The 23,596-nt window shown below is 49.3% G+C and overlaps 2 protein-coding genes across 6 annotated transcripts; one reads left to right on the top strand and one right to left on the bottom strand.

Moving 5' to 3' along the window:
• Nucleotides 1–585: 585 nt before the first annotated feature.
• On the top strand, nt 586–2,394 carry COX5B (cytochrome c oxidase subunit 5B). Its single transcript, XM_045771781.2, has 4 exons — nt 586–744; nt 1,296–1,369; nt 1,533–1,632; nt 2,196–2,394. The coding sequence occupies exons 1-4, from the start codon at nt 642–644 to the stop codon at nt 2,306–2,308; spliced, it is 390 nt and encodes a 129-aa protein (XP_045627737.1). The 5' UTR covers nt 586–641; the 3' UTR covers nt 2,309–2,394.
• Nucleotides 2,395–3,257: 863 nt separating this feature from the next.
• Nucleotides 3,258–18,099, bottom strand: ACTR1B (actin related protein 1B). 5 transcript variants are annotated; one of them, XR_015725137.1, is made up of 13 exons: nt 17,908–18,099; nt 15,803–15,867; nt 14,444–14,519; nt 13,225–13,350; nt 12,752–12,876; nt 12,303–12,519; nt 12,074–12,166; nt 11,808–11,982; nt 10,722–10,783; nt 10,424–10,464; nt 5,155–8,636; nt 4,503–4,583; nt 3,258–4,315 (listed from the first exon to the last, which is right to left on the bottom strand). XR_015725137.1 is itself a non-coding variant. In XM_087863338.1 (11 exons), exons 1-11 carry the CDS (start codon nt 17,953–17,955, stop codon nt 8,591–8,593), a joined length of 1,074 nt encoding a protein of 357 aa, XP_087719464.1. In that variant the 5' UTR covers nt 17,956–18,099; the 3' UTR covers nt 4,317–8,590. The 5 variants fall into 5 exon arrangements, 2 of the variants coding, with proteins under 2 accessions (XP_087719464.1, XP_045627690.1); XR_015725135.1 differs by having other exon boundaries at nt 4,503–8,636; XR_015725136.1 differs by lacking the exon at nt 3,258–4,315 and having other exon boundaries at nt 4,317–4,583.
• Nucleotides 18,100–23,596: the final 5,497 nt, after the last annotated feature.

The raw sequence follows: 23,596 nt of genomic DNA, 5'->3' as shown, positions 1-23,596 counted from the left end.
ATCACCTCAGTACCCCTGTAAGAGGAAACCGATGTTAGGATTGCGGGTAGGTCCTGCCCAAGTTCTTACAGACTAGGCCAATGCCACAAGCTCGCGATGCCTCACACTGCCCGGCGAACCCGCATAACAGTTAACACAGTGGCCTTCAGGAGCCCGCTCCTAAATTTAAGTCATTTGGGGGAAAAAAATAAAATAAATTTAAATCATCTGGGGGTCCAGCAAGTCTCCTGACGCACTCGGGCTTAACGACTTCCACCAAGCAGCCTGCTCGTTTACAGAGCACAGCTAGCAGGAAAGACGCACAGGAACGCCACTGCGGTCGCCTCATTCTATGGAAGAAGCCACGGAGTCCCAAGGGCGCAAAACGACCTGCCTCCGCATTAGTTAAGGGCAAAGCCCCAGGAGCCTACAATTCACACCTAGACAACCCCCGAGCCCCTGGCGCTGCGCAGCGACCATGACAATGAGAACTAGGCATGCGCTGACTCTCCATCCCGCCTGCCAGAGCCACGAGAGTGGGGCGGGCTCTAGGCCTGGAGGAAGCGGAAGTCTGACACCCGATTGGGGGAAAGCCCTCCCCCGGAAGTCACGCCTCTTTCCGGAGCCTGCTCCCGGAAGTGCTGGTGTTTGTAGCGGGCGTGATGGCTTCAAGGTTACTTCGCGGAGTTGGAGCGCTGGCCGCTCAGGCCCTCAGGGCCCGCGGTCCGAATGGAGTCGCTGCGGTGCGCACCATGGCGTCTGGAGGTATTCGGCCCGCCCGGCGCGTCAGGAACTGGCGCCGTTGCCCTCCCGGGGTGGTGCCGGGGCAGCGAAGCGGGGCGGGCCGTTCAGCTTCTCGGGGCCCCAGTGACCGACCGCTCCGGGGCCCTGAGTACCTCAGGCTCCGCGGGCATCTCCCTGTTATTCCCGGCCGCTTGTGCTGCCGCCCACCAGACTGACTCCGGCTGCGAAAGAATCCTAAACTGAGGTGCCGGGTGACCTTGGGTGACAAGGGTTGCAACCGGGATGCGGAGAGACTGAGCTGCCCTTCAGACCCGCCCTCACCTCAAGTTGCATGAACCCCACTAGGACTCTGACTTGCTTTGAGAAAAATCATGTAGAAATATTGACGTCCGTGGTTGAAGGAAGAAAAGATTACCCTATGCTGCCGCTCTTGGCGATAGTGACAATGGTCCTTAGGAGACAATGTGTATGAGTAGCCTTTAGGAGCCTGTAAACTATATGTAAACATTTATATATATGCATTTTTCGTCTTGATAATTCAGACAACATCGTAATTCATGTTTTTTCTTTAGGTGGTGTTCCTACTGATGATGACCAGGCTACTGGGCTGGAGAGGGAGGTCTTGATGGCTGCACGGAAAGGACTGGTGAGAAACTCCTTTCTGTGTCTTCTCTGGAGTTTATGGTCTTGGATGGAATCAGAACGGTCTTCTCTGGTAGCATTTGAGATAGGGAACCTGACTTGTGTGGGAACAGTACCACTAGCCTTTGGAGGGTAGGGATCATTTGGCATAATGGCTTCTTTTTCAGGACCCATACAATATGCTAGCCCCAAAGGCAGCTGCAGGCACCAAGGAAGACCCTAATTTAGTCCCGTCTATCACCAACAAGCGAATAGTGGGCTGCATCTGTAAGTACCTCACCACTGTTTTTTTTGTCCCATTTGTTTAATATATTCTATGCAGGATGTCAGTAGGATGTTTCAAATCTTTTGTGTGTATGGTGTGTGTGTATAAAGGGGAGATGTGTGTAAATGAGTTATTCTAAGGGTCCCCTGGCCCTTTCAAGCTTCATTAGCCTTCATTAGTTAAGTACATTGTCCTTACTGTAAAGTGGCATAGAATATTGGAAATGCGGCATGAAGGAGTATTCATCAAGAAAATACTTATACTTCCTCTTTGCCAGATACCATTTTAGGTAGTAGGGATATATATCAGAATGGACTGTGCTTTGGGATTCTACATAGGCAGAAGAACTGTTAGAACCTAATAGTGACTCTGTCGTGAGCTCAGTTTACTCATAAGTAAACTCAGGGCCTCATTTCTTCATCTGAAAAGTGGGGAAGGGGAGTTTGAATTGATCTCTTAAGATGTCAGCCGTAACTTTGTGTCTTAGAGGTGTCTGAGGATAAGGTTAATATTGAAAGCCTCCACATCTAGGTTCGATGGCCTTCAACCACCTTTTCCCTTTCAGGTGAAGAGGACAATAGTACCGTCATCTGGTTCTGGCTGCACAAAGGCGAGGCCCAGCGATGCCCGAGCTGTGGAACCCATTACAAGCTGGTGCCCCACCAGTTGGCCCACTGAGCCTTTGCACTAAGTTACTCAAAATGTGCTGTGAAGTTTCTTCTTTCCAATAAAGACTAGCCATTGCATTGGCTCCTTCTCCCATAGTTGGCTGGTCTTATTTCTATCCCGTATTTTTTGGGAGGCATGGATTCTTACATTGGGAATAGCTATCTGTTAATATTATTTTGCCATCCATGTGCTTGTGTATGCTGAGACTGACAGTCCCATAATACCATGATTGGGACCATTTGCTATGGGGAAAACTTGGGCTGTGGCGTCAGCCTGACTCCACTTGTAGTATTGGCTCCATCATTTAGCTTTGTCACTGGGAGCGTGCCCTCTGAGGGTAGGTTACATCCTTAAAAAAAACAAAAACAAAAACCTTGTGAGGTGTTAGAAGTAATAACATAATATAAAGAGCCTGGCAGATGGCTCACAGTATTCTTATAAAATAGGGTGACCTTGTGACCAGAGTTTTGGGGGCTTTGAAGTCTTGGGGTTCGAAGCATAGTTCATTGGGACATCATCAGCAAAACCCAGAATATGAGACAATTCTAGAAATCAGTGACCAGTTTCTTCAAATAAACTGCGGTGAGAGGGGTACCTGGCTGGCTCAGTTGGCAGAACATGCTACTCTTGAACTCAGGGTCATGAGTTCAAGCTCCACAGTGCGCATGGAGCCTACTTCAAAAAAAATTTTAAGTTAAAATTTATTGCAATGAGGAAAAAAAAAAAAGTAGGGAGAACCTATCAAGTGAAATGGATGTAAGGGAGATAACAACCAAGAGCAAAGCATGGACCTTGTTTGGATCTTTATTTGAAGAAATGCAACTGTAAAGAAAACATTGAATAATTTGAACTCTGGATATTTGATATTTAGGGATTTATTAAATTTTAGATGTGTTAATGGAATTAACTTTATGCGTTAGAAATTCTTGGTGAGGTATGTAGGGGTGAAATATGTCTGGGATTAACTTTAATTTTTTTTTTTTTTTTTATTTGACAGAGATAGAGACTGCCAGCGAGAGAGGGAACACAAGCAGGGGGAGTGGGAGAGGAAGAAGCAGGCTCATAGCGGAGGAGCCTGATGTGGGGCTCGATCCCAGAACGCTGGGATCACGCCCTGAGCCGAAGGCAGACGCTTAACCGCTGTGCCACCCAGGTGCCCCTGGGATTAACTTTAAAACAGTGGGAAGAAAAGAGGAGTTTGGGGTAAGATTGATCCATTGTAGCCAGGTACAAGAAGAGTCATTGTTCTACTCTTCTGTATGTTTGAACTTTATCATAGTAATAAAAAATAGAGTTGAAAGAAATTTTTAAAAGTCCATTTCAGCTACTATACATTTTTGACATCCTGGACAATTAAATTCTCAAAAGCTGTTTGTAAAATGGAACTGGTAACTTCGTTTTTGTTGGGATTAGCCACAGAGGTGGCTTTAGTTAGTTGCTTTCTCCACAAAATTGGTTCAGACTAGGTCTTTGAGCTGAGCTGATGATGGGGAGCTTTGGGGAAAGACCCTTTCGCCCAGTCTTGGCCTTACTTGCTCTTCAAGGTATAGTCAGAGCTGCTGCTTCCATTCCTTGCTGTCATTATCTTTTGTTTCCAGGAAATGCTGGAGCATTTGTCTGCCATTCAAGGCCCTTCCCTTTGGGGAGGGGACTACCTAGACAGCCATCTATTAAATCTACCCTTACCACTCCCACCTCAAATGCTGTACTGAACGAGAGTTAACCAATAACTATCATGAAGAATGTTCTGGTACTGCCTTTGAGCCCTTCTGTCTGGCCTGCCTCCTGCATTCCTCCTTCCTTTTCCACAGCCTTCCTTTGCACCCGTCTTAGGGTGAGCTTTTGACTCTCCATGTCATTAATTGGGTTTGTCTTCTCCCTCCCTCAACTTCAAGACCCTCTTCTCTGCTTTTTAAAACTACCCAATTCTCAGTGCGCCTTGCTGGCTCAGTTGGTGAAGCATGCGACTTGATCTCAGGATTGTAAGTTTGAGCCCCACGCTGGATGTAGAGATTGCTTAAAAAAAAAAAAAAATCATAACCAATTCTCCCCTAAAGAAAGAAAAATCCCCAGTACATGTCCAGACTGTGGTAGGCAGGATAACGCCCCCCCCCCCCCCCAAGATGTCCATATCCTAGTTCCAGAACCTGTCAATATGTTAGGTCATATAATAAAAAGTTATTAAGGTTGCAAATCAACTGACCTTAAAATAGAGTATCCTGGATCATCCAGGTGGGCTCAGTAATGAAGGGTTGCAGAAGAAGAGAGTCTGAGGGAGATGAGACTGTGGGAGAATGGTCAGAGATGCAGCACTTTTGAAGACAGAAGAAGGGATCTACAAGCCAAGGAATGCAGGGCAAGGAATGCAGCCTATAGAAGCCAGAAAAGGCAAGGAAATGATTCTTCCCTAGTCTCCAGAAAGAAATGCAGCCCTGTTGATACCTTATTTCAGCCCAGTGAGACTCATGTCAGACTTCTGTAGAACCAAAGATGTTTATATTGCTTTAAGACACAAAGTGTGTGATAATTTTATTATGGAAACAATAGACCAGAAAGCTCAACTACTGCATTCTGAGTTAGCGGGTCTCAAATTTAGCTGCACATTAGAATCACCTGGGGAACTTTTACAACTCCCGACGCCCAGGTCATACCCAGACCATTAAAGCAGAGTGGGGGTGGGAAGCAGGCTTCAGAACTTTAAAGTTCCCCAGGTAATTCCACTGTGTAGTCCAGGCTGAGAACCTCTGCCTTGGGCTGACCGTGTAACTGTGAGCAGTTCTTTTCCTTGCCTCTTGCTAAGTGGAAGCCCTAGCGGCAGACAGGAAATGTAACATACCCCACTAGGAATACCACACCTTTGCTTTTGGGTAGAAGTGGGCTCCCTCTAAATTTCTGGATACTTCACAGCTTAGAAGGTGGATCCCATCTCCCCTCACGAGGGAAGAAGATGAGCCTCACTCTGATGGTATCAAACAATCTGCAAGTACAGAATAAAGAACTTGTTTCCTGGAACGATTTGAGTGGGAGCTGCTGATCTGATACTCCATCACACTTCAATGTATGTATTTTACAAAGACATTCTTTTATATACCTATAATATGACCATCAAAATCAGGAAGTTAGAATTTATACATTTCTGCCATTTAATCCCCAGACCCTATTCAAGGGTTGCTAAATGTGCCTCTAATGTCCTTTATAGAGCCGGTTCAGAATCACATGTTGCCTTTGGTTGTCATATCCCTTTAGTCTTCTCCACTCTGGAACAGTTCCTCAGTCTTTCCGATTCCTGTGACCTTGACACTTCTGAAAATTACACCAACAACTCGGGTTGGTGTGATGTTCCCCCAGGATTGGATTCAGGATTGTGCATCTTGGGCACGAGCACTGGAGAGGTGCTGCTGCACTCTTCTTTCTAGGCGTATGATGTCACCTTGTCCCACTGCTGATAGGGTTTACTCTGGTCGCCTGATTACACTAATGTCTGCCAGACTTCTTCACTGCGCAGTTGCTCCTTAATTATTAGTGAGTATCTTATGGGGGTAACACTTTGAGATGTAACTTGCTCCCCACCAAAACTTTGATTATGTTGGAATGGACTCCTGCTTTATTATATTCAGTGGATTACAATTCGTAACTATTATTTAGCTTCCAGTGTTTAATTTGTTCTAAATTTGGCTGTAGGAGCTTCTTCAAATTGGCGCCTGTGGCCTTTTGACATGTCCCTGTCATTCTTTGAGCATTTTTTTAATTTTCTGGCACAAAATGTTCCAGGCTCAAACTTCCAGGCTGTTTTTAAACTCATGAGGTAGGTACTATTATTATCACCTCCATATTAGAGATGGGGAATCCTAGGAACAGCTCAGGATTACGCAGCTAGCTAGTTGTGACAGGACAGTGAATGCAGAACACTTAGCTTGAGTCTAAGCTCTTCCCCCCCCCCCCTTTTGAGATATTTTAGATTTGCAGAGACTGCTCAGAGTTCCTGTTTACCCTTCACCCAGTCTCCTCTAATGTTAACAGTACAATGACTGAAACCATGAAATTCACACTTATATGGTGCTATTCACTAATTTTGCTGGCTTTCCCAGTAAGGGCCTGGTCCAGTCCTGGACCTCACATTGCATTTTGCTGTCATACCTCATTCTTCTCCCATCTCTGACAGTTGCTGTCTTTACCTTCATAACCTGTTATTTTTGAATAAGAGAACTGGTCCATTAATTTGTAGGATGCCCCGAGTTTGGGTTTGCCTGTTTGTTCCTGGCTAGACTGAGGTGATGGGAACAGTACAGGTGACATGGCATCCTTGTGCATCACCTCAAGAGACAGTGACGAATGACTGGGGATGCACACTTTGGTCATTGGCTTAAGGTGCTATCCACTAGGTTTCTCCACCATAAAGTTACTATTTTTCCTTTTATAGTTACTAGTTATCTTGTGGGGAGATACTCTGAAGCAATGCAAATGTCCTTGCTCTTGCTCACTACTGTCTGCATCCATTTTTGTCTGTAACAGTTAATACTGTGGTGTTTGCCTGCCTATGGTGATTTCCATTTTCCATTATTCCTTCTACAGGAATTGAACTACTATAAGGAAGAACTGTCCCTTCTCCTGCATGTATACATCTATTCAGTTTATTTATATCAGAGTAGACTCATAAATATTTTATCCTATGGCTTATAATCCACCACGGATTTGATAAGTGGGTAGCTCCTTCAAGTTGGTTTCTGTGTGCTTAAGACAACAAGCCCCCCTCCTTTTTGGGGCACTTCCTTACTCTGTGGTACCACAGGATATTCGAGGCTCGTTTTATACTCTCTCTGTCCTAGATGTGGAATTCCTCCAGGGAGCTCTGATTCCTTTTATTGAAGAGGGGTATCTAGAAGCCCCGATCCGAACACTGTATGTGCTTGTTGCTACTGGGGTGTCATTGTGTCTAGGCCCTCCAAGCAGACAGGGCTGGGAAATATACACATATATTCCAACCCTAGCATTCACACACTGAGGTCTGTTTATTTCAGCATCTGTCTGTCTATGTACTGAAAACCATAAGTCCATCCTTCCAATCCCAATCCAACACCACAAAGTTCGTCCTAGCCTTACCACCTTTCTGTTGGTAGCTTTTCTCCCACAGTGGGAAACCTGACATAACCAGAGATCTATAACCACACTGTCCCTACTGGAAGAGGGAGTGGGGAGGATGCTGCATTGTGCTTTGGCCTTAGATGATGGGATTTTGACAGACATGAGGGAAAGTCATTCCCAGCAGAGTAGAAGCTGGCGGGCAAAGCATGACGATGTGTGAACCTAAAACAGGAAAGGAACAGATCCCAATGGGCCTGAATTTAATGCGGCATGTAGCTGATGAAGGGGATTTCCCCTGCATCACATCAATTTGGTTTTATTCTGCCAGGCAGTGGAGAGCTGCCTGACATTTTGGATTAGGAAGTGACAGAACCAAGGCTATGTGGGCTTGAGATCAAAGAGCAAATGGACTGGGTGGGTGGGGGGGGGAGAATGAAGCTAGCATTGTAAGACAGGGTGGTAGAGGCCATCACAATAAAGGAGAGGCGGACAGGAAAGGCATTATAGAAGAACCAACAGAACTCGGTAAATGGCAGAATGTGGAGAAGATAAGGAAAAGGGAGGAGTCAAGTAAGAATGCTCCAAACCTGTGTAGTTTGGAGAAAGTGGTACCATGAACCCAACCCCAAAAAGGGTTCTCTGTAAATTGTTTTCCCCTTGAGGGCACGTACAGGCTTAACTACTCCGTGACCACAAAGCCTCATAAAATGCCCTGTGACGATAGGCCTCAGTCAGCTTTCCCCTACTATCTGATCTCAGCTCTCGGCCCTCCATCAACCCCAACTCCAAATGCCTTCAACACATGCCTATGACAACCATTCTCCCATAGCTGGCTGCCCATCACCCATCACCCAGCTAAAAACCCCCTCAAGGCCCTCCACGTGCCAGCCCCAACCTCCCTTTTGGGTTTATCTTGCATTATAACCAGAGGAGACCACTTACCCTTCCCTGCTGACCTGGCAACACTTGGGTCCATGCCTCTCTCTCAAGCCCCACTGGTCCCCAGCATCCCCTTGAGCTCTTACCTCAACCTGGAATACCCTCCCGTACCTGGCTGACCCCTCCTGAACCCGTGCAAGTCAGCCCGCCACCTGCTGGTTTAGATGCCCCTCTTCCTGGGCTCACAATGCTACCAAAATGGCCAGTCCATCTTCTTCCCCTGACCCATATGTTTTTGGGGGCAAAGACTTGTCTTGTTTACCACTGGCCTCAAACCTGTGGCACCTTCCTGGACATACTGCAGGTATCCAAATCCCTGATGAAGGAAGGAAAGGGCAGACAGTCACCGACTCTCACATGCCTCACTGTACCCTCCCATCCCCCGCCACTCAGCTGCTCCCTTCAGAGCTTAGCTCATCAACACAGCCTTCTCCACCTCCCCCAACTTTCTCCATCCAGCTGGCCTGACCCATGAGCCCGAATCACTGTTGGGTGTGTCATCCTCGGCCATGTCTGGGCAGGCCAGCAGAGGTGCCCAAACAGAAGGGGTGGGTGCGGATGCCCCAAGCCCCGGCTCTGCCTGCCATGAGGTCCTGTCTATGAATGAGGCTGAGGAAGGCAGCCTTGTTCTCTGCTTCTGAGTTCTCTGCTCCTCCTGGTGGATTGCAGCAAGTGGGTAATGAGGTTGGGGAATTCTACCACCAACTTGAGAGCCCAACCTCCTGGGGCCTGCTGTGCCACGTTGCCCCGCCAACCACTGAAACCCTTAGGCTTCTGAGCTAGAGCCAGTGCCATGCTGCCTTCTTGTTGGTCCTTTCTCCCAGAGTCCCCAGGGATGGATAAGTGAACAACAACGCAAAGAACCACAAGAAAACAGAGCCACGCACTAGGCCTTGTCCATAATTATTACTATAATGATTTACAAAAAAAGTTTTCAGGCAACTGTGTTAAATTATTGTACATATCTGGGAGAGGGAAGTGGGGGTCTTGGCCACAGGGGCAATGAAAACCTCCTTAGTGGGAGAGGTGGGAAAAGGAAATGGGCCCCCCTTACTCCCTCTAGGTCTGACTCCAGATGAAGTGGCTTCCTCTCAACAAATGAAGACCATTAACCCTTTCCTATCCAGGGCACTAAGGTAAAGGAGAGGGAGCAGTGTCAATGAAGTGCTTTGAAGGGACCGCAGTAAACTGTGGCCACCTGGACCCCGTGATCCTCTGCCCTGGCTCTGAAGGGTCTGATCCCGGGCCAGACCCTTGGCTGGGGATGGAAGACTGCCTAGTCTGCAGCCTACACCAAGGCATCCACCCAGGAAGACAGGAGGACTAAATGCGATAGGGTAAGGGATGCCCAGGTGTGGCACAGGCAGCAGTGAGGCACCAGTGGAGAGCCCCTGGTCACCCCTCTACCCCACACCTCAAGGCTAGCTATGCAGGCATCCAGGCACTCTGGCTCTGGGGGGGATCCTGTCAAAGGAAATGGGGGTGTTGGGTATCTGGCCTTGGAGCTTGGGGAAGCGGCCCCAAGGGTCAGAGCAAGACCCTCCCAAGGGGGACCCCTGGAACGATCCAAAGCTGGGCTCCTCAATTCCTAAATTCCAGCTCATGACTCCATCCATGCAGCTAAATGTTACTCTGTGTGTGTGTGTGTGTGTGTGTGTGTGTGTGTCCAGGGGAGGGCTGCAGGGAAGCATGGCTGCCCCCCCTGCCCAGGCAGGGTTCAGGGCATGTAGGGGACCGTAGGCCTAGGATGTGAGCCCAGACCAGAAAGGGTTAAGGGCTCTGACTCCCCTTTCGTTCCTCCCACTCTCCCAACACGCTACATCTCTTTGGGCACTAGAAAGTTTTACGATGAATAGCACGGGAGCCATCCTCTTCATACTCCTTTTTGGATACCCACATCTTCTTAAAAGTATCGAGTGAGGCCAGGATGGAGCCACTGTGAGGAGGGAGGGATAGACTCTTGTGGACCTGAGGGCTGGGCCACTGACCCTTTCTGGGCACTCAGAGCTCCATCTCCTTTACCTGGGAGGGAAATCCACCCACCTCCACCTGGCCTGGGCCAATGGTCTCCTCCCAGAGCCCTCCCCGTGAGCCCCGCCTCACCCGATCCACGTGGAGTACAGCCGTTCCTGAGGGGCTGAGATCTAGAGGGAACAAGCAGCAATGTAATTGCCCATCCCCACACGGCAGCCCCCACCCCAGCCTTGGAAGCCTTTCCCTCAGGGCCTGAGGCCAGGTAGCAAGCGCATCAGCTGGGAGCAGTGGGAACAGCCCAATCTGAAGGAGGCAGCCGAGCAGAGCTGGGAGTGAGAGGGTGTCTGGAGGTGGCATTTGCCCTTTCCTCTCCCCAGTCAAGGTTGCCCAGCACCCCCATGCCCCATGGGGCTCCCTGTAACCTCACCTTGATTTTGACATCCTTTGGGGCAAGCTTCTTCACTTCACTTAGCAATCGGTCACCAAAGCCTGTGAACGCAAGGCTGGCTGAGCCAGGGGCCCACATCCAAACCCCCTTACTACTAGCATCCCCATCTCCACCCTCTGGCACCCCCAGCTGCTGCCACCCTTCTTTTAGTAGTTCTTTCCAGGATCAAGGACGGGGGCGAGCCACCCCAAGGGGAGGAAACAGCCAGTACCATGCCTGAGGTGGGCCCAGCTTCCTCAGAGAGGCAGCGTGAGAGGGAACCCCGAGTCACAGCTCAGTCTGGCCCCTGGGCTCTTCCACCCAAAGCAAAGTCAAAGGTAAATGACAAATCAGGGGAAATATCTACCATTTCTGCCCATCACAGAGGCAAAGATCACATGCAGTGCTGGGAGGGCGCTGGGGGACTCCCACCGTAACTGGTGGGGACTTTGGCGGTACCTACTGGATAACAAGAACCTATGCCCACTGACTGCGTCAGCAAGTCTCCCGGGATGTCCCCTTCAGGGATATTCTCATTATGAGAGGTTATCTGACGCAGCACCTCTGTCATTAGAGATGGCTGCGACAACCTTGCAGGCCAGCAGCAGGTCAGCGGGGAGTCGGCACATCCGTTCAGCGAAATGCCGCACGGCTGTGTGAAAGAGCTCACACAGATGGGGGAAGATCTTCCAGATATGGGGCTATGTGAAAAATACACAGGGTGCAGCTTGCGGAGCATGTTATGATGGGTGTAAAAGCGGAAGCAAGGGGCAACCCACATTTGCTCACACTCGCACAGTGCTGCTGAGCACACAGCTGACGGACCTGTAACTGCTGGGGGAGGGAGCGGGGCGACAGACAGTGGGAGAAGGGAGACGTCATCTCATGCATTTTATATCTTATGTGAACTTACCACCTATTTACAGGGTCAATAAAATTTAATTTTAAATCTTTCTCTTAAAAAAAAAATGCTGAGTACCAAAAAGCCAGTAGAAAATGGGCCACGTCCCAGGCTCCAGGGAGTGGGGTGTGGTCTGAATCTTGATGGTACCTTAGTCTTGATCACCACCTCTCAAATGGTGTTACCTTTGAAAAGCGTGGAGCCACCCGAAAGCACGATGTTGGCGAACAGCGTCCGGCGAAGGTCCATGTCGGACTTGTGGATGGCGAAGGCCAGCACCTCGTGGAGCCCCTCACTCTCATCGCCTACCAGGTCTGGCTGGAACAGCAGCTCAGGGGCCCGGAACCGTGCTGGCCCCACCTTTGGAACACAAGATTGAGAGGGACAGGCCCCTTCTTCCTCAAGATGCCGGCATCACCGACGCCCCCCAGCGCCAGGCCCGGCAACTTACGTCGAGCACGCTGCCATCTGGCAAGGTGTACTGCACCTTCTCTGTCTCCAGAGCCTCATCCTTCTGCGGGTTGATGGATAGGTAGCAGGCTCGCTGCGGTGGGCAGGGACACAACGCTCAGAAGGCTGCAACCGGGAAACCCACACCCAGGGCTCAACCTCACGCCTTGGTGCCACCACCTCCCACTGCCCCACCCAGCCTGCCTCCACACCCTCCTGCCCTCTGTCACCTCTTTGATGGTCCGGACAACCTCGAATTCGGCTGAGGTGTGAAAGTCAACTCCTTCCTTGCGCAGCAGTAGCCGGAGGTAGCGGGAGACGTCACGGCCAGCAATGTCCACCCGCATGATGGAGTGCGGCATGGCAAAGCCCTCGTAGATGGGGACGGCATGAGTGACCCCGTCCCCTGAGTCTAAAACCACTCCCGTCGTGCGTCCTGTTGCATACCTGTCACCAGGTCAGCAACCCTTCACCTCAGCCACTGAGGCATGGGAACCTCCTCACCCCTGCAAGGGACCCTGGGACATTTGCATTATCGGGTCTGAAAAAGGAACCTGAGGAGCTCCCTAAAGGAACAGCTACCAGGGGGCTGTTTCTACGGGGAAGTCAGACACGAGCAGGAGGATGGCCACAGGGAGGATGGGGACTCAGGGGACCCTAGGGCTTAGGGAGCACTCACAGGCTGAGCACGGCCTGCATAGAGATGAATAGGGCCGGCACGTTGAAGGTCTCAAAGAACACCTCTGCGGCCTTCTCCCGGTTCTTACTCGGGTTGAGTGGAGCCTCCGTTAGGAGAACAGGGTGCTACAAGAGATGGCAGGGTTTCGGCACGTGCAAAGACAACATGCCAGGCCCTAAAAGGGTCTTCCTAGACGACCGCCAAAACCCCCGCTCGAGCACAGCTGCAGCCTGCTGTCCTTCCCGGGGCAACATCCCACTATCTGCCAGCAGTGACTCTTCCAGAGATCCAGCTATCTCTGGAAAACTCTACTTGGCAGCCACGGACTGTGCGGACCCGCATACACACAGTGAAGAGGCAGCAGGCCCTAACAAAATGCAGAGGAGCGTGGCCGGCACAACCAGGAAGGAAAGAGCAGCGGGAGGGCAGAGCGGGGAATTCGGAGGAGGCCGGGTGCGGGCCGGTTGCCACACCTCCTCGGAGAAAGTCTGCAGCTGATCCTTGGAGTAGACGTACTGCCAGATGCGCTCCATGTCGTTCCAGTCCCGCACCACGCCATGCTCCATGGGGTAGCGGATGGCCAGCAGACCCCGGTGCTCCTGCGAGAGAAGGTGGGAAGGTCAGCGGAAGCACCCGGCCCCTCTCCAGCAACCGCTTTCCACCTTCCTGGAAGCCGCCCCTTCACCTGCCCTGAATAGAATCACCACTGCTTCCCAGGCGTCCCCAGGCCTAGAGGCAGGTCCTAAACTCAGCACAGCCTCATTTGTCCAGCAGCAGCTTCTCAGGCCCTCAGAGCCCAGTCAGCTTCAACTGGCAGGGGACAGAGATGGTGGTGATGTGCTCCCTCCCATCCTGGTCCTCCCCCCCCATCCTAGTCCTCTCCTTCCTCTGCTTCCCGGGCTTCTCTACTCGCTGCCAACGCGTTCTCCCCTCTTCTCTCCTCACACTGGCCAGTTTCCCTCCCCACCACTCCGTGGTGACTGCTCCGGTGCCAGGAGCTGCCTTGTGGCCGATCCCATGTTGTCCTCTCGGTGGTCACCTGCTGCTTACTGCTCCTTCCAGCTCTTCAGCCACTGCTCACATGTCCTGCATGGACCTGCCCTTCGGTGTCCCCCCCGAGTGTACCCCTTCTCACCAAACACCACCTGACTTCTCTCACCCACAGCCATGGCTCCTACCGACCGCAGGTCCTGAGAGCCCTGCATCTCTGCACCCCTGGCTCATGGCCCCCCTGGCTCAGCCCCCCCCCCCAGTGTCCCCCAGGTGCCTAAGCTACACTTGCTGCCACCCCCTACACCTTCGCTCCTCCCCTCAGGGCCTCATCTGGCCGTGCAGCGCTTACACAAGTCACCCCACCTGGAGGGTAAGAGGTGGCCCCACGACACTGATTTCTATTAGTCATCAAATCTGAGGGATCCAGACTCTTAAGTCACTTTTTAATCAGTTCTTTCCTCTGTAGCTTCCAAATCACTCTACAAGACAGGACACGAAGTAGTCTATTCCCCCATACAGGAACCATCGTGCCATCTCAGAGTATTTCTGAGCTGGAGCCTTGAGAGCCCAGGGAGACACCTGACAGATGGCCCCTGAAAACAGATTCCCTCTCGGGAGGTACAGCTCTGACCATAAGCCTGTGTTCCCGGGACCGTGAAGACCCCAAGCCCAGGCAAAGGCAGGCTCCACAGGTGTTACCTCTGCTTTTGGTCCAATGAAGAGGTCCCCCTCCAGGGCTCCAGCCATCACTCGCATGTGCTTAGGGCGCCCCACACTGCAAGGACAGGTCAAGTTAGCAAGGTGGGCGGGGGGCATGGGTGAGCCCACGTCCAGGAAAACCGAAGTCTAACTCCTGTGGTCAAAAGGGTAACTACTCCAAAGCATTCGGATGTGGCCACGTGGCAAAGGCCAGAACCCAGGCCTAGGGGACATGGGCCTACATAGCAGGCCTTGGCAGGATGGCATGCTCAGGGTCAGAAGAAAAGGTATCCTTTCCATTCCCCACCCTCCCTCCCAGAGAGGGCGGAGAGCTCTGGAATCTCAGCCCTTCATGGTCCAGCCCTGGCAGAGGGTCAGCTTCTGCAGCCACAATGACTCAGCCCACACTCTCGATTTCAGGAGGGCAGGGCTGCCACCACTGTCTGCAGACCAAGGTCCCAGGAAGTTGGGTCATGGCTCCCTTGTGCACCCCTCCCTCATTCATTTGATCCTGCCCCTTCCCACTGCCAGGGCTTTCAGAATACAGATTCAGTTCTTGGAAGACTGGATGAGCCACCATTCCAAAATTTGACCCAAACTCCCTGCACATCAATAGGAACTTTTAATTGTACCCAAGTGGAGTTCAGAAAAGAAAGCTGAAGCCCTACTGAGTGCTTGGTGCTCCAAGCTGGCCCTGTCCCCAGACTAGGCCTGGGGTTCTTGGTATAGTCAGCCACTCTGGGGGCCCCAGGATCCCCCCAACGTCCCACTTAGATCAATCCCTCTAAAACCTCCAGGTTTTGAGAAGAGGCACCACCTAGGAAAAACTTCCCAATGGGCTACAGTAGCTGAAGTACTCCAGGTTTCCTCCGTGCTTTCCCACCCCTCTGACCCCTCCTGTCACTGGCTCCATTCAGGGAAACACTCCCCTTGACCGAAACCCATTGTCTTCTAGAGTTGGAAAATAAACAAGCCCTGAAAGAAACAATTCCTGGGAGGAAGGGATGGCTGTTCATTAACTTTCTACTCTTTCTCCTCTTGAATTTAGGTTTTTCTCCCAGAGATGTCTCCCTTCCATTCTTGCTCCTGCTATGCCACCCTATTCCCAAGAGAATGCTGGTGGCTTCTCCCTCCCTCCCTGGCTCAAGGAGGGACCAAAATCAGACTTCAAAGAGGAGGAAGCCCAGACCACTTCTCTTGTCTTTCCAGAGCCTGTAACAGCATTAGCCTCACAAATCTGGTGTTTTCCCTTATAGGTGGGGGGCAAGAGTTGGCCCCAAAGAGAGCTGTGACACAGAGCCAATGTTTTTCATTGGAATCCAACAAAAAGGTTAGGGCTGCTGCCTGAGCAACACTTACTAGTTTGGGAAACAGTATTTGGGAATCTGGTCTCCTGCAAAGCCAGCCTTGATCACCCCCGAACCCTGCAAGGAAAAACACTGTTTAGCTCCTGACATACAAGTCCAGATGAAGGCAGTGCCCTGCAGTAGAGAGAACTGGCACATCATGGCAGCCTGGGGAGGAAGTCTGAGATCCTGCCAAGAGGGCAAGATCATTTACGAGTACACGAGTGATTTACAACTACAGGGGGATTTTGCAGCCCTCCTCCCAAACCTGACAACGTCTGGAGACTGGGGAGGGGAGAGCAGGGGGAGAGGACTACTGGCATCTAGGGGGTAGATGCCAGGAATGCTACTAAATATCCTATAATACCCAAGCCAGCCCCTCACACCAAGTATTATTTAGCCCAGAATGTCAATATTGTGGAGACTGAGAAACCATGAAGTATATCGTCCTCTGCACACTCTAGGCTCAGCTCCAGGCAGGAGGAACCAATCCACAGCAGCACAAGCTCCTCCCAAAAGTCAGCCAGAAGCAACCTCCAAGCATAGTTTCTTTTCAATGCCCCTGGCCACCCCCCCTCCCCCAGCAGACATGGACCACATACAGGACCCACCAGGGAAGATCACTGTGCACACAGCGACAACTGGCACCTCTCTTCAAGTGGCTTCTCCAAAGACTACAGGTAAAGAATTTGGTTCTGCCACTGCTCCAGCATGGAAACTGGACTTAGGATCTTAAAGGGAACCTGGCATCTAGAAACCTCCCACTAATGAAGGAATCAGCCTCTCAACCTCACTTGCCACAGATCACCATCACAACCTTTTGGGTCTGTGGTGCAGAAATAAGTATCCTCATGTTAGAGAGGAGGGGCTGGAAACCCACAGGGACCAGGCAGCTTGTCCTCTGAACTCCTAAGCTTGTTGGTTAGCCTAAGTGAATTATCTGCCCACCAAGAAAGGAAGTGCCCTAGTCCTTTCTGTAGCCTGCTGGAGAGGACCCCCAAGGCAAGTTCTAGCCTTCTTATTAAACAGCTCCTGCTGTGACTCAAGGAGCCCACGTGGGTACTAAAAAAAAAAAAAAAAAAAAGCCATTCAGGATTAAATGGGGGTCATGTGGGAGGGAGAAACATCCCTGAAAGAGGAGTGAGTCATTGTCAAAAACTCCAAGGCACACACAGCACAGAAAAATACCCAGCTAGGGGCAGATCTATAGATCCCCTGCTCTTCATTTTCCTCCCATGGACTGGAAAGTTCTGAGGCCAGAAATCCTCAGAGGGCAGCCGAAAACATGCTGCGCCCCAGTGCTGAAGGACAAGGTCACAAGAAAGCCAGGCAACTTTTCTCTGAAGCTTCCAAACCATTATCCCAAACTACTATGGGTCCTGGGAAGAATGGTCCTGAACTCTCCCCACTGTCCTGCCAGCTGTGCAAGTACTTAAAGAGAGAGTCAAAGTGGCCAAGTGGCCAACCAGGTGATGGTGGATATGTGGTTGGCAGAACTTAACCTATATATATTTTTTCCAGTCAAAGAGCACAGCAGGGCCTGTCCACTCTGGAGGTCCTGCTAAGAGTTGCAGCTCCTTGGGAAGTGCTGTAGTAGAGGTCACCAAGCGAACTCTCTCTCTGAAAGATCAGGCCAGCACTGTGCAAAAGGACAAATGCCGTCTCTCCTCTTTCACAAGGAGGGGCACCCAGAGCCCGAGAAGGGGGTAAAAGGGCTGCGGCTGAAACCTAACCAGTGACCCCCCCCCCCCCCCCCGGCCAAGAAGGGTCCAGAGTGCGACCCCAGGCCTGACACACAGGCGCATGGCTGGGCCGTTAGGCTGTCACTCCAGCACTCCCGATGCTGATCAAGTGCCGCCAGGCAGATGGGTCTCCTGCCTCTCCAGTATCTCCCCGCCGGGCTCGGAGAGGGTACGGGCGGGAGCTCCACTGCACCGGTGGAGGGGCACACCCCAAGGCCCGGGCTACAAAGCCAGGTGAGCAGGAGAGCCATTGGCGGACGTGGCGGGCGGGCAGTGCAAGGAGGACTAGTCGAGACGGGCTGGGGTCCCTCCCGACGCCGCCGCGTGCGCCCCCGGGGCAGGGCGCCCGTCCTCCCCCCCGACTGTCGGGCCTCACGTTGTCGATGACCACGGGCTGGTTGGCGATAATGTCGTAGGACTCCATGGCCCGCCCGGGCCGGCCCCGCCCAGCGGGGGGCTGCAAGAGGGACCGGCGAGCGCGCAGACCTGGACCGCCGCCGCTCTAGATACTGTGCCGCGCCCCTCCCATCCCGCGCGCGCAGCCTACGCCAGCCTCCGCGGGGCTTGCTGGAGGGCGCCCCGCAACCCCGGCCAATCACCGCTCCCACTTGTGCGGATTGACGGCAGGCGCCCCGGGCCTGCTGCAGGCAAAGGGGCGGGGCCTCTGGGAGCTGACCAGCCAATTGAGGCCTCCCGGAAGTACTGCCGGGGCGCTTCCAAGATAGGCTGCGCCGTGTAGGGAGGGTGACGTCATGGCTCAGCTCTTAAAGGGGACTTGGGCAGAGACAAGGGGGTGTCTGAGAGTTACCTGTCCGGGAAGACTTCGTTCCCGAGCGGCAGTGTCTGCGACCACGCTATTTCGTGAGCACGTAGTCCTCTAGGAGGCCGGCGCTGGGTGTTTACCCAAAGCATTTCTTTACCGAGCCCTGGGGAGAATCCTTTTCCGTATGAAAATTACAATTCTGGGGTAACTTGGTAGCTGGAGTTAATCGAACACCTGCTATGTGTTTGCGGAGTACTTCCACCCAGTCTACATAGATTATATTAAATCCTTGCAATAACTATCAGGTAGCTGTATTCTTATTGCCATTTTGCAGATGTGGGAACCGAGGGGCCTCACAACTCTGGGACTAGCCCGGGGCTATCCAGCTAGCAACAGCTGGGGTTTGCGGCCGCCACAGTGCAAGGGCTCGAGTCCTAAATTCATTTACCAAACTGAGCCGTAGTTATTTGCTTCTCCTTACTCCTTTCCCACTAAACTGTGAGATTAAATTTGGTCAAAGTGAAGCACCACATAATACAGAAAAGTGCAGAAATCACGTATCAATGAATTATTACAATGTGGGCACATTTGTGTAACCGTAACTGGGTTTAAGAAACAGAGCGTGACCAGCACCCCAGAAGCTACCCGCTCCTCTCAGTCGCTGCCCGGCTCCTCCTCTGAGGTGACTGCTTTCCTGAATTTTAACACCAAAGGTTACTTTTGCCTATTTGGGAACTTTATGCAAGTGGAATTGTAAGTATGCATTCGTAAAATGGGCCAGTGTGCAACCATTAAACATAATGAAATTTTATATAATCTCATATGAAACACATCAGGACATAGGGCTAAGTCAAAGCAAAGAAAGCCAGACACAGAATGTTGCATGTGTGAGAGTCTCCAAAGAGTATATAAGGCAACTTCAGGGCTCATATGGGAAACGGACCATTGGTGAATGTGGGTGAATGAAGGGAGAATTCTTTTTTTACAATATAAACATTTTTTGGGTATTTAGTTGTTTTGAACTTGTTCATGTATATATTATTTTCCCTCCATTTTTTTTATTGTGGAAGAATACACACAACATAAAATTTACCATCTAAACCATTTTTAAGTGTACAGTTGAGTGGTATTAAATACATTCATAACGTTGTGCAACCGGTGCCATCCTCCATCTCCAGAACTCTTTCCATCTTGTAAAACTGCAACTTTGTACTCATTAAACAATAACTCTCCATTCCCTCTCCCCTCAGGCCAGGGGAACCACTGTTCTACTTTGTTTCTGTGCATTTAGATACCTTTCGTATAAGTGGAATACATGAAATAGTTACCATTTTGTGACTAGCTTATTCTATGCAGCATGCCCTCAAGGTTCATCCATGTTGGAGTGTGTGACAGGGTTTCCTTTCTTTTTAAGGCTGAATAACATTTTATTGTATGAATCTACCACATTTTGCTTATTCATTCATTCATTTCTTTTTTTTTTTTTAAAGATTTTTTAATTTATTTATTCGACAGAGATAGAGACAGCCAGCGAGAGAGGGAACACAAGCAGGGGGAGTGGGAGAGGAAGAAGCAGGCTCCCCGTGGAGGAGCCTGATGTGGGGCTCGATCCCATAACGCCGGGATCACGCCCTGAGCCAAAGGCAGACGCTTAACCGCTGTGCCACCCAGACGCCCCTATTCATTCATTTCTTGATGGGCCTTGGGTTGCTTCCTCATCTTAGCTATTGGGAATAACGCTGCTATGAACACAGGTGTCTAAATGCCTCTTTAAAACGCTGCTTTCAATTCTTTGGCATATCTAGCCACATATGGGGTTGCTAGATCATATGGTAATTCTATTTTTAATTTTTTGAGGAACAGTCATGCTGTTTTCCATGGCAGCTGCACCATTTTACATTCCTAACAACAGTGCAGGAGGGTTCCAGTTTCTCCACATTCTCATCAACAATTGTTATTTTCTGGTTTTGGTTTTGTTTGTTTTTAGTAGCTGACATAATGGGTATAAGGTGGTATCTCATCATAGTTTTGGTTTGCATTGCTCTGATGATTTGTGCTGTTGAGCATCTTTTTGTGTGCTTATTGGCCATTTGTATATCTTCTTTGGAGCATTGTCTATTCAGATCTTTTGTCCATTTCTGAATCAATTATTTGTTGTTGAGTTCTAGGAGCTCTCTACACATTCTGGATATTAATCCTTTAGCAGATATTTGCAAATACTTTCTCCCATTCTGTGGATTGCCTTTTTACTCTGTTAATAGTGTCTTCTGATGTACTTTTTTTTTTTTTTTTTTTTTTTGCGTTTTCAGGAAGCCTTATTTGTCTATTTGTTGTTGTTGTTGTCTGTGTCTTTGGTTTCACATCTCAGAAATCATCACCAAATCCAATGTCCTGAAGTTTTTGTCCTGTTTTATTTTTTAAAAATTTTTTAGGGGGCGCCTGGGTGGCACAGCGGTTAAGCGTCTGCCTTCGGCTCAGGGAGTGATCCTGGCATTATGGGATCGAGCCCCACATCAGGCTCTTCCGCTATGAGCCTGCTTCTTCCTCTCCCACTCCCCCTGCTTGTGTTCCCTCTCTTGCTGGCTGTTTCTATCTCTGTCAAATAAATAAATAAAATCTTAAAAAAAAATTTTTTTTAAAAAGATTATTTATTAGAGAGAGAGAAAGCGTGCACGCTTGAGTGCTCAAGAGCTGGGGGAGGGGCAGAGGGAGAGGGACAAGAAGACTCCCTGTTGAGGGGAGCCCCACAGAGGGCTGGATCCCAAGACTCTTAGATTATGACCTGAGCCAAAGGCAGACACTTAACTGACTGAGCTACCCAGACATCTCTTGCCCTGTTTTATTTTAAGGATTTTATAGTTTTAGTTCTTATATTTAGGTCTTTGACCCATTTTGAGTTTTTTTTGTATATGTGTTGGGTAAGGGTCCAACTTCATTCTTTTGCATGTGGATATCCAGTTTCCCCAGCACCATTTGTTGAAAAGACTGTCCTTTCCCTATTGAACGGTTTTGGCACCTTTGTCAAAAATCATTTGACCATATATGTGAAGGGTTATTTCTAGGCTGTCTATTCTAGTCCGTTGGTCTATATGTCTGCCTTTAAGATATATTACTTTTTAAATGAAATAAAAAACTGAAGTGAAAAAGTATCTGCATGACAAATAGTCAAGCATTTATGAAAGACGTGCTAGGGTTCTGCTTGCAAAGAAACTCCGTGAGCCCTGGTCAGCAGGGGCAACAGTGCTGGGGGAGGAGTGGTTGTAAAGGGCCCCCAGAGTACATGTCATTGAAGGCTATACAGTGAACCCAGCTACAGAGGCAGGAGGGCAGGCTCATCAATTATCCTCTGAGATAACCATTAAGAGGAAGAGCTCAGAAACCTTACTTTGGTGGGAGAAAGGAACAAAAAGAACAAAAAACGAGGGGCAGGAGAGAATGATAGGGTAAGAGAATCCCCCAAACCCACAGGGCCAGCCACTCCCTCCTTGCTCCTTCTAGCTCCTCTCAGCATCTCCCCCATTTCTTACCTGGATGTCTCCCTAGCACTTAGAGTTCTTTGATCTTCTGAATTTCAGTAACTGTTCCCTATACCCACATTACTAATAAAGACAAAAGTTACCAATGCAGGTCAGTTCTTTGGATGCATGGAGGAACCATTGGATAGGGTCTTTGGGGACTTCTCCAAGAGACAGACAGACGGGATGGAATGCTATGGCTGATGCCACCTCCTCATCCTTTCTATGACAGATACCCAGCTATGGCCACTAATGATTTGAGAAGAAATCAGTGATCAAACAAAACTATTAAGAAAATACTGTCAACTAAATTAACTCTGAAAATTGTCTTGCTGTAGCCTGAGTGCTTCCCCTTTGATTTCTGTTGGATTTCCTTTTAAGCTCTTATCTTATTATTTCCTTGGGAACCTAGGGTGGAAGATTGGGGTGAACTGAAGAGTCAGATGCCGGGGTGTAATTTGCCATCTTCAAATCAGAATCCCCCTATCATTCTGTTTCGTTTTGGTATATCTCAGAGGTGAAAACAGGGTCACCTTTCATCTTCTTACACTCTGTGAGATATAAATGACATACAGTAAACTGCATATATATAAAGAGTACAATTTGGTGAGTTTTGACATATGAATACACCATGAAACCATTTTCCCCAATTAGGATAATGAAGATATCCATTGCCTTGCAGTTCGTCATGCACCTTGGTAATCCTTTCCTTTCCTCCCCCTTCCTCCCCTTTATCCTTAGACAAGCACTAGCCAGAACTTTCTGTACTGTAGATTAGTTGTCATTTTCTAGAATTGTCTATCGTATATGATTACACGGTTATGCATAATACTGTATTCATATATTTAAATATATAGAATCAGTTGTAATATAGTGAGATTTTAAATTGTATGTAAATGGGCTACATAAATGGACTCATCTCTAAGTATTTCTTTGGTTGTCCGACTCTTTCACTCAGCATATGTATTTCAAGATTGCTTCGTGTTATTGCATGCATCATGTTTGTTACTTTTAATTGTTTAGTAATTTTATTTTTTTAAAGATTTTATTTTATTTATTTGACAGAGAGGGGGAGAGAGAGAGAGAGCAGAAGCAGGGGGAGCAGCAGCCAGAGGGAGAAGCAGGCTCCCCTCTGAGCAAGGAGCCTGATGCAGGACTTGATCCCAGGACCCTGGGATCATGATCCGAGCTGAAGGAAGACGCTTAACTGACTGAGCCACCTAAGTGTCCCTTGAGCATCTTTTTACTTGCTCATTTGTCATCCATGTGTCTTCTTCAGTGAAGTGTCTTCAACTCTCAATCCCATTTTTAAATTGGTTATCTATTTATTATTATTATTTTAAAAAAGATTTTATTTATTTGAGAGAGAGAGCATGAGAGAGAGCACAAGTGGAGGGGAGGGGCAGAAGCAGGCTCCCACAGAACAGGGAGCCTGATGCGGGGCTCCATCGCAAGACCCCATGATAATAACCTGAGCTGAAGGCAGACGCTTAACTGACTTGAGCCACCCAGGCGCCCTGGTTGTCTATTTATTATTAAGTTGTGTTCTTTATGTACTCTAAATACAAGTCCTTTGCAGATACATGTTTTGCAGATATTGTTTCCCAATGTTTAGCTTGTCTTTTTTATTTTTGTAACCGTGTCTTTTGAAGAACAAATATTTTTTTGTTTTGATGAAGTCCAAATCTAAAGTCAGTAAGAATTTCTCTTATATTTTATTCTAGAAGTTCTATAGTTTTAGCTTTTACATTTAGGTCTATGCTTCATTTTGAGTTAATTTTTGTACA

This window comes from Ursus americanus, chromosome 7 (genome assembly GCF_024610735.1).
Source record: "Ursus americanus isolate L20-20 chromosome 7, mUrsAme1.1.p, whole genome shotgun sequence".
In the NCBI taxonomy this organism is placed as follows: Eukaryota; Metazoa; Chordata; class Mammalia; order Carnivora; family Ursidae; genus Ursus; species Ursus americanus.
Note: the sequence above shows the minus strand (reverse complement) of the source record. Positions and strands in the feature narration are given on the sequence as shown.

Coding starts and splice junctions, on each gene's coding strand:
- ACTR1B (XM_045771734.2), bottom strand. CDS start 17,955: ATGGAGTCCTACGACATTATCGCCAACCAGCCCGTGGTCATCGACAAC. Junction 14,520..15,802: donor AAATACTGTTTCCCAAACTA/GTAAGTGTTGCT, acceptor CTGTCCTTGCAG/TGTGGGGCGCCCTAAGCACA. Junction 12,167..12,302: donor TTGTCCGGACCATCAAAGAG/GTGACAGAGGGC, acceptor TGCCCACCGCAG/CGAGCCTGCTACCTATCCAT.
- COX5B (XM_045771781.2), top strand. CDS start 642: ATGGCTTCAAGGTTACTTCGCGGAGTTGGAGCGCTGGCCGCTCAGGCC. Junction 1,370..1,532: donor TGGCTGCACGGAAAGGACTG/GTGAGAAACTCC, acceptor CTTCTTTTTCAG/GACCCATACAATATGCTAGC. Junction 1,633..2,195: donor GCGAATAGTGGGCTGCATCT/GTAAGTACCTCA, acceptor TTTCCCTTTCAG/GTGAAGAGGACAATAGTACC.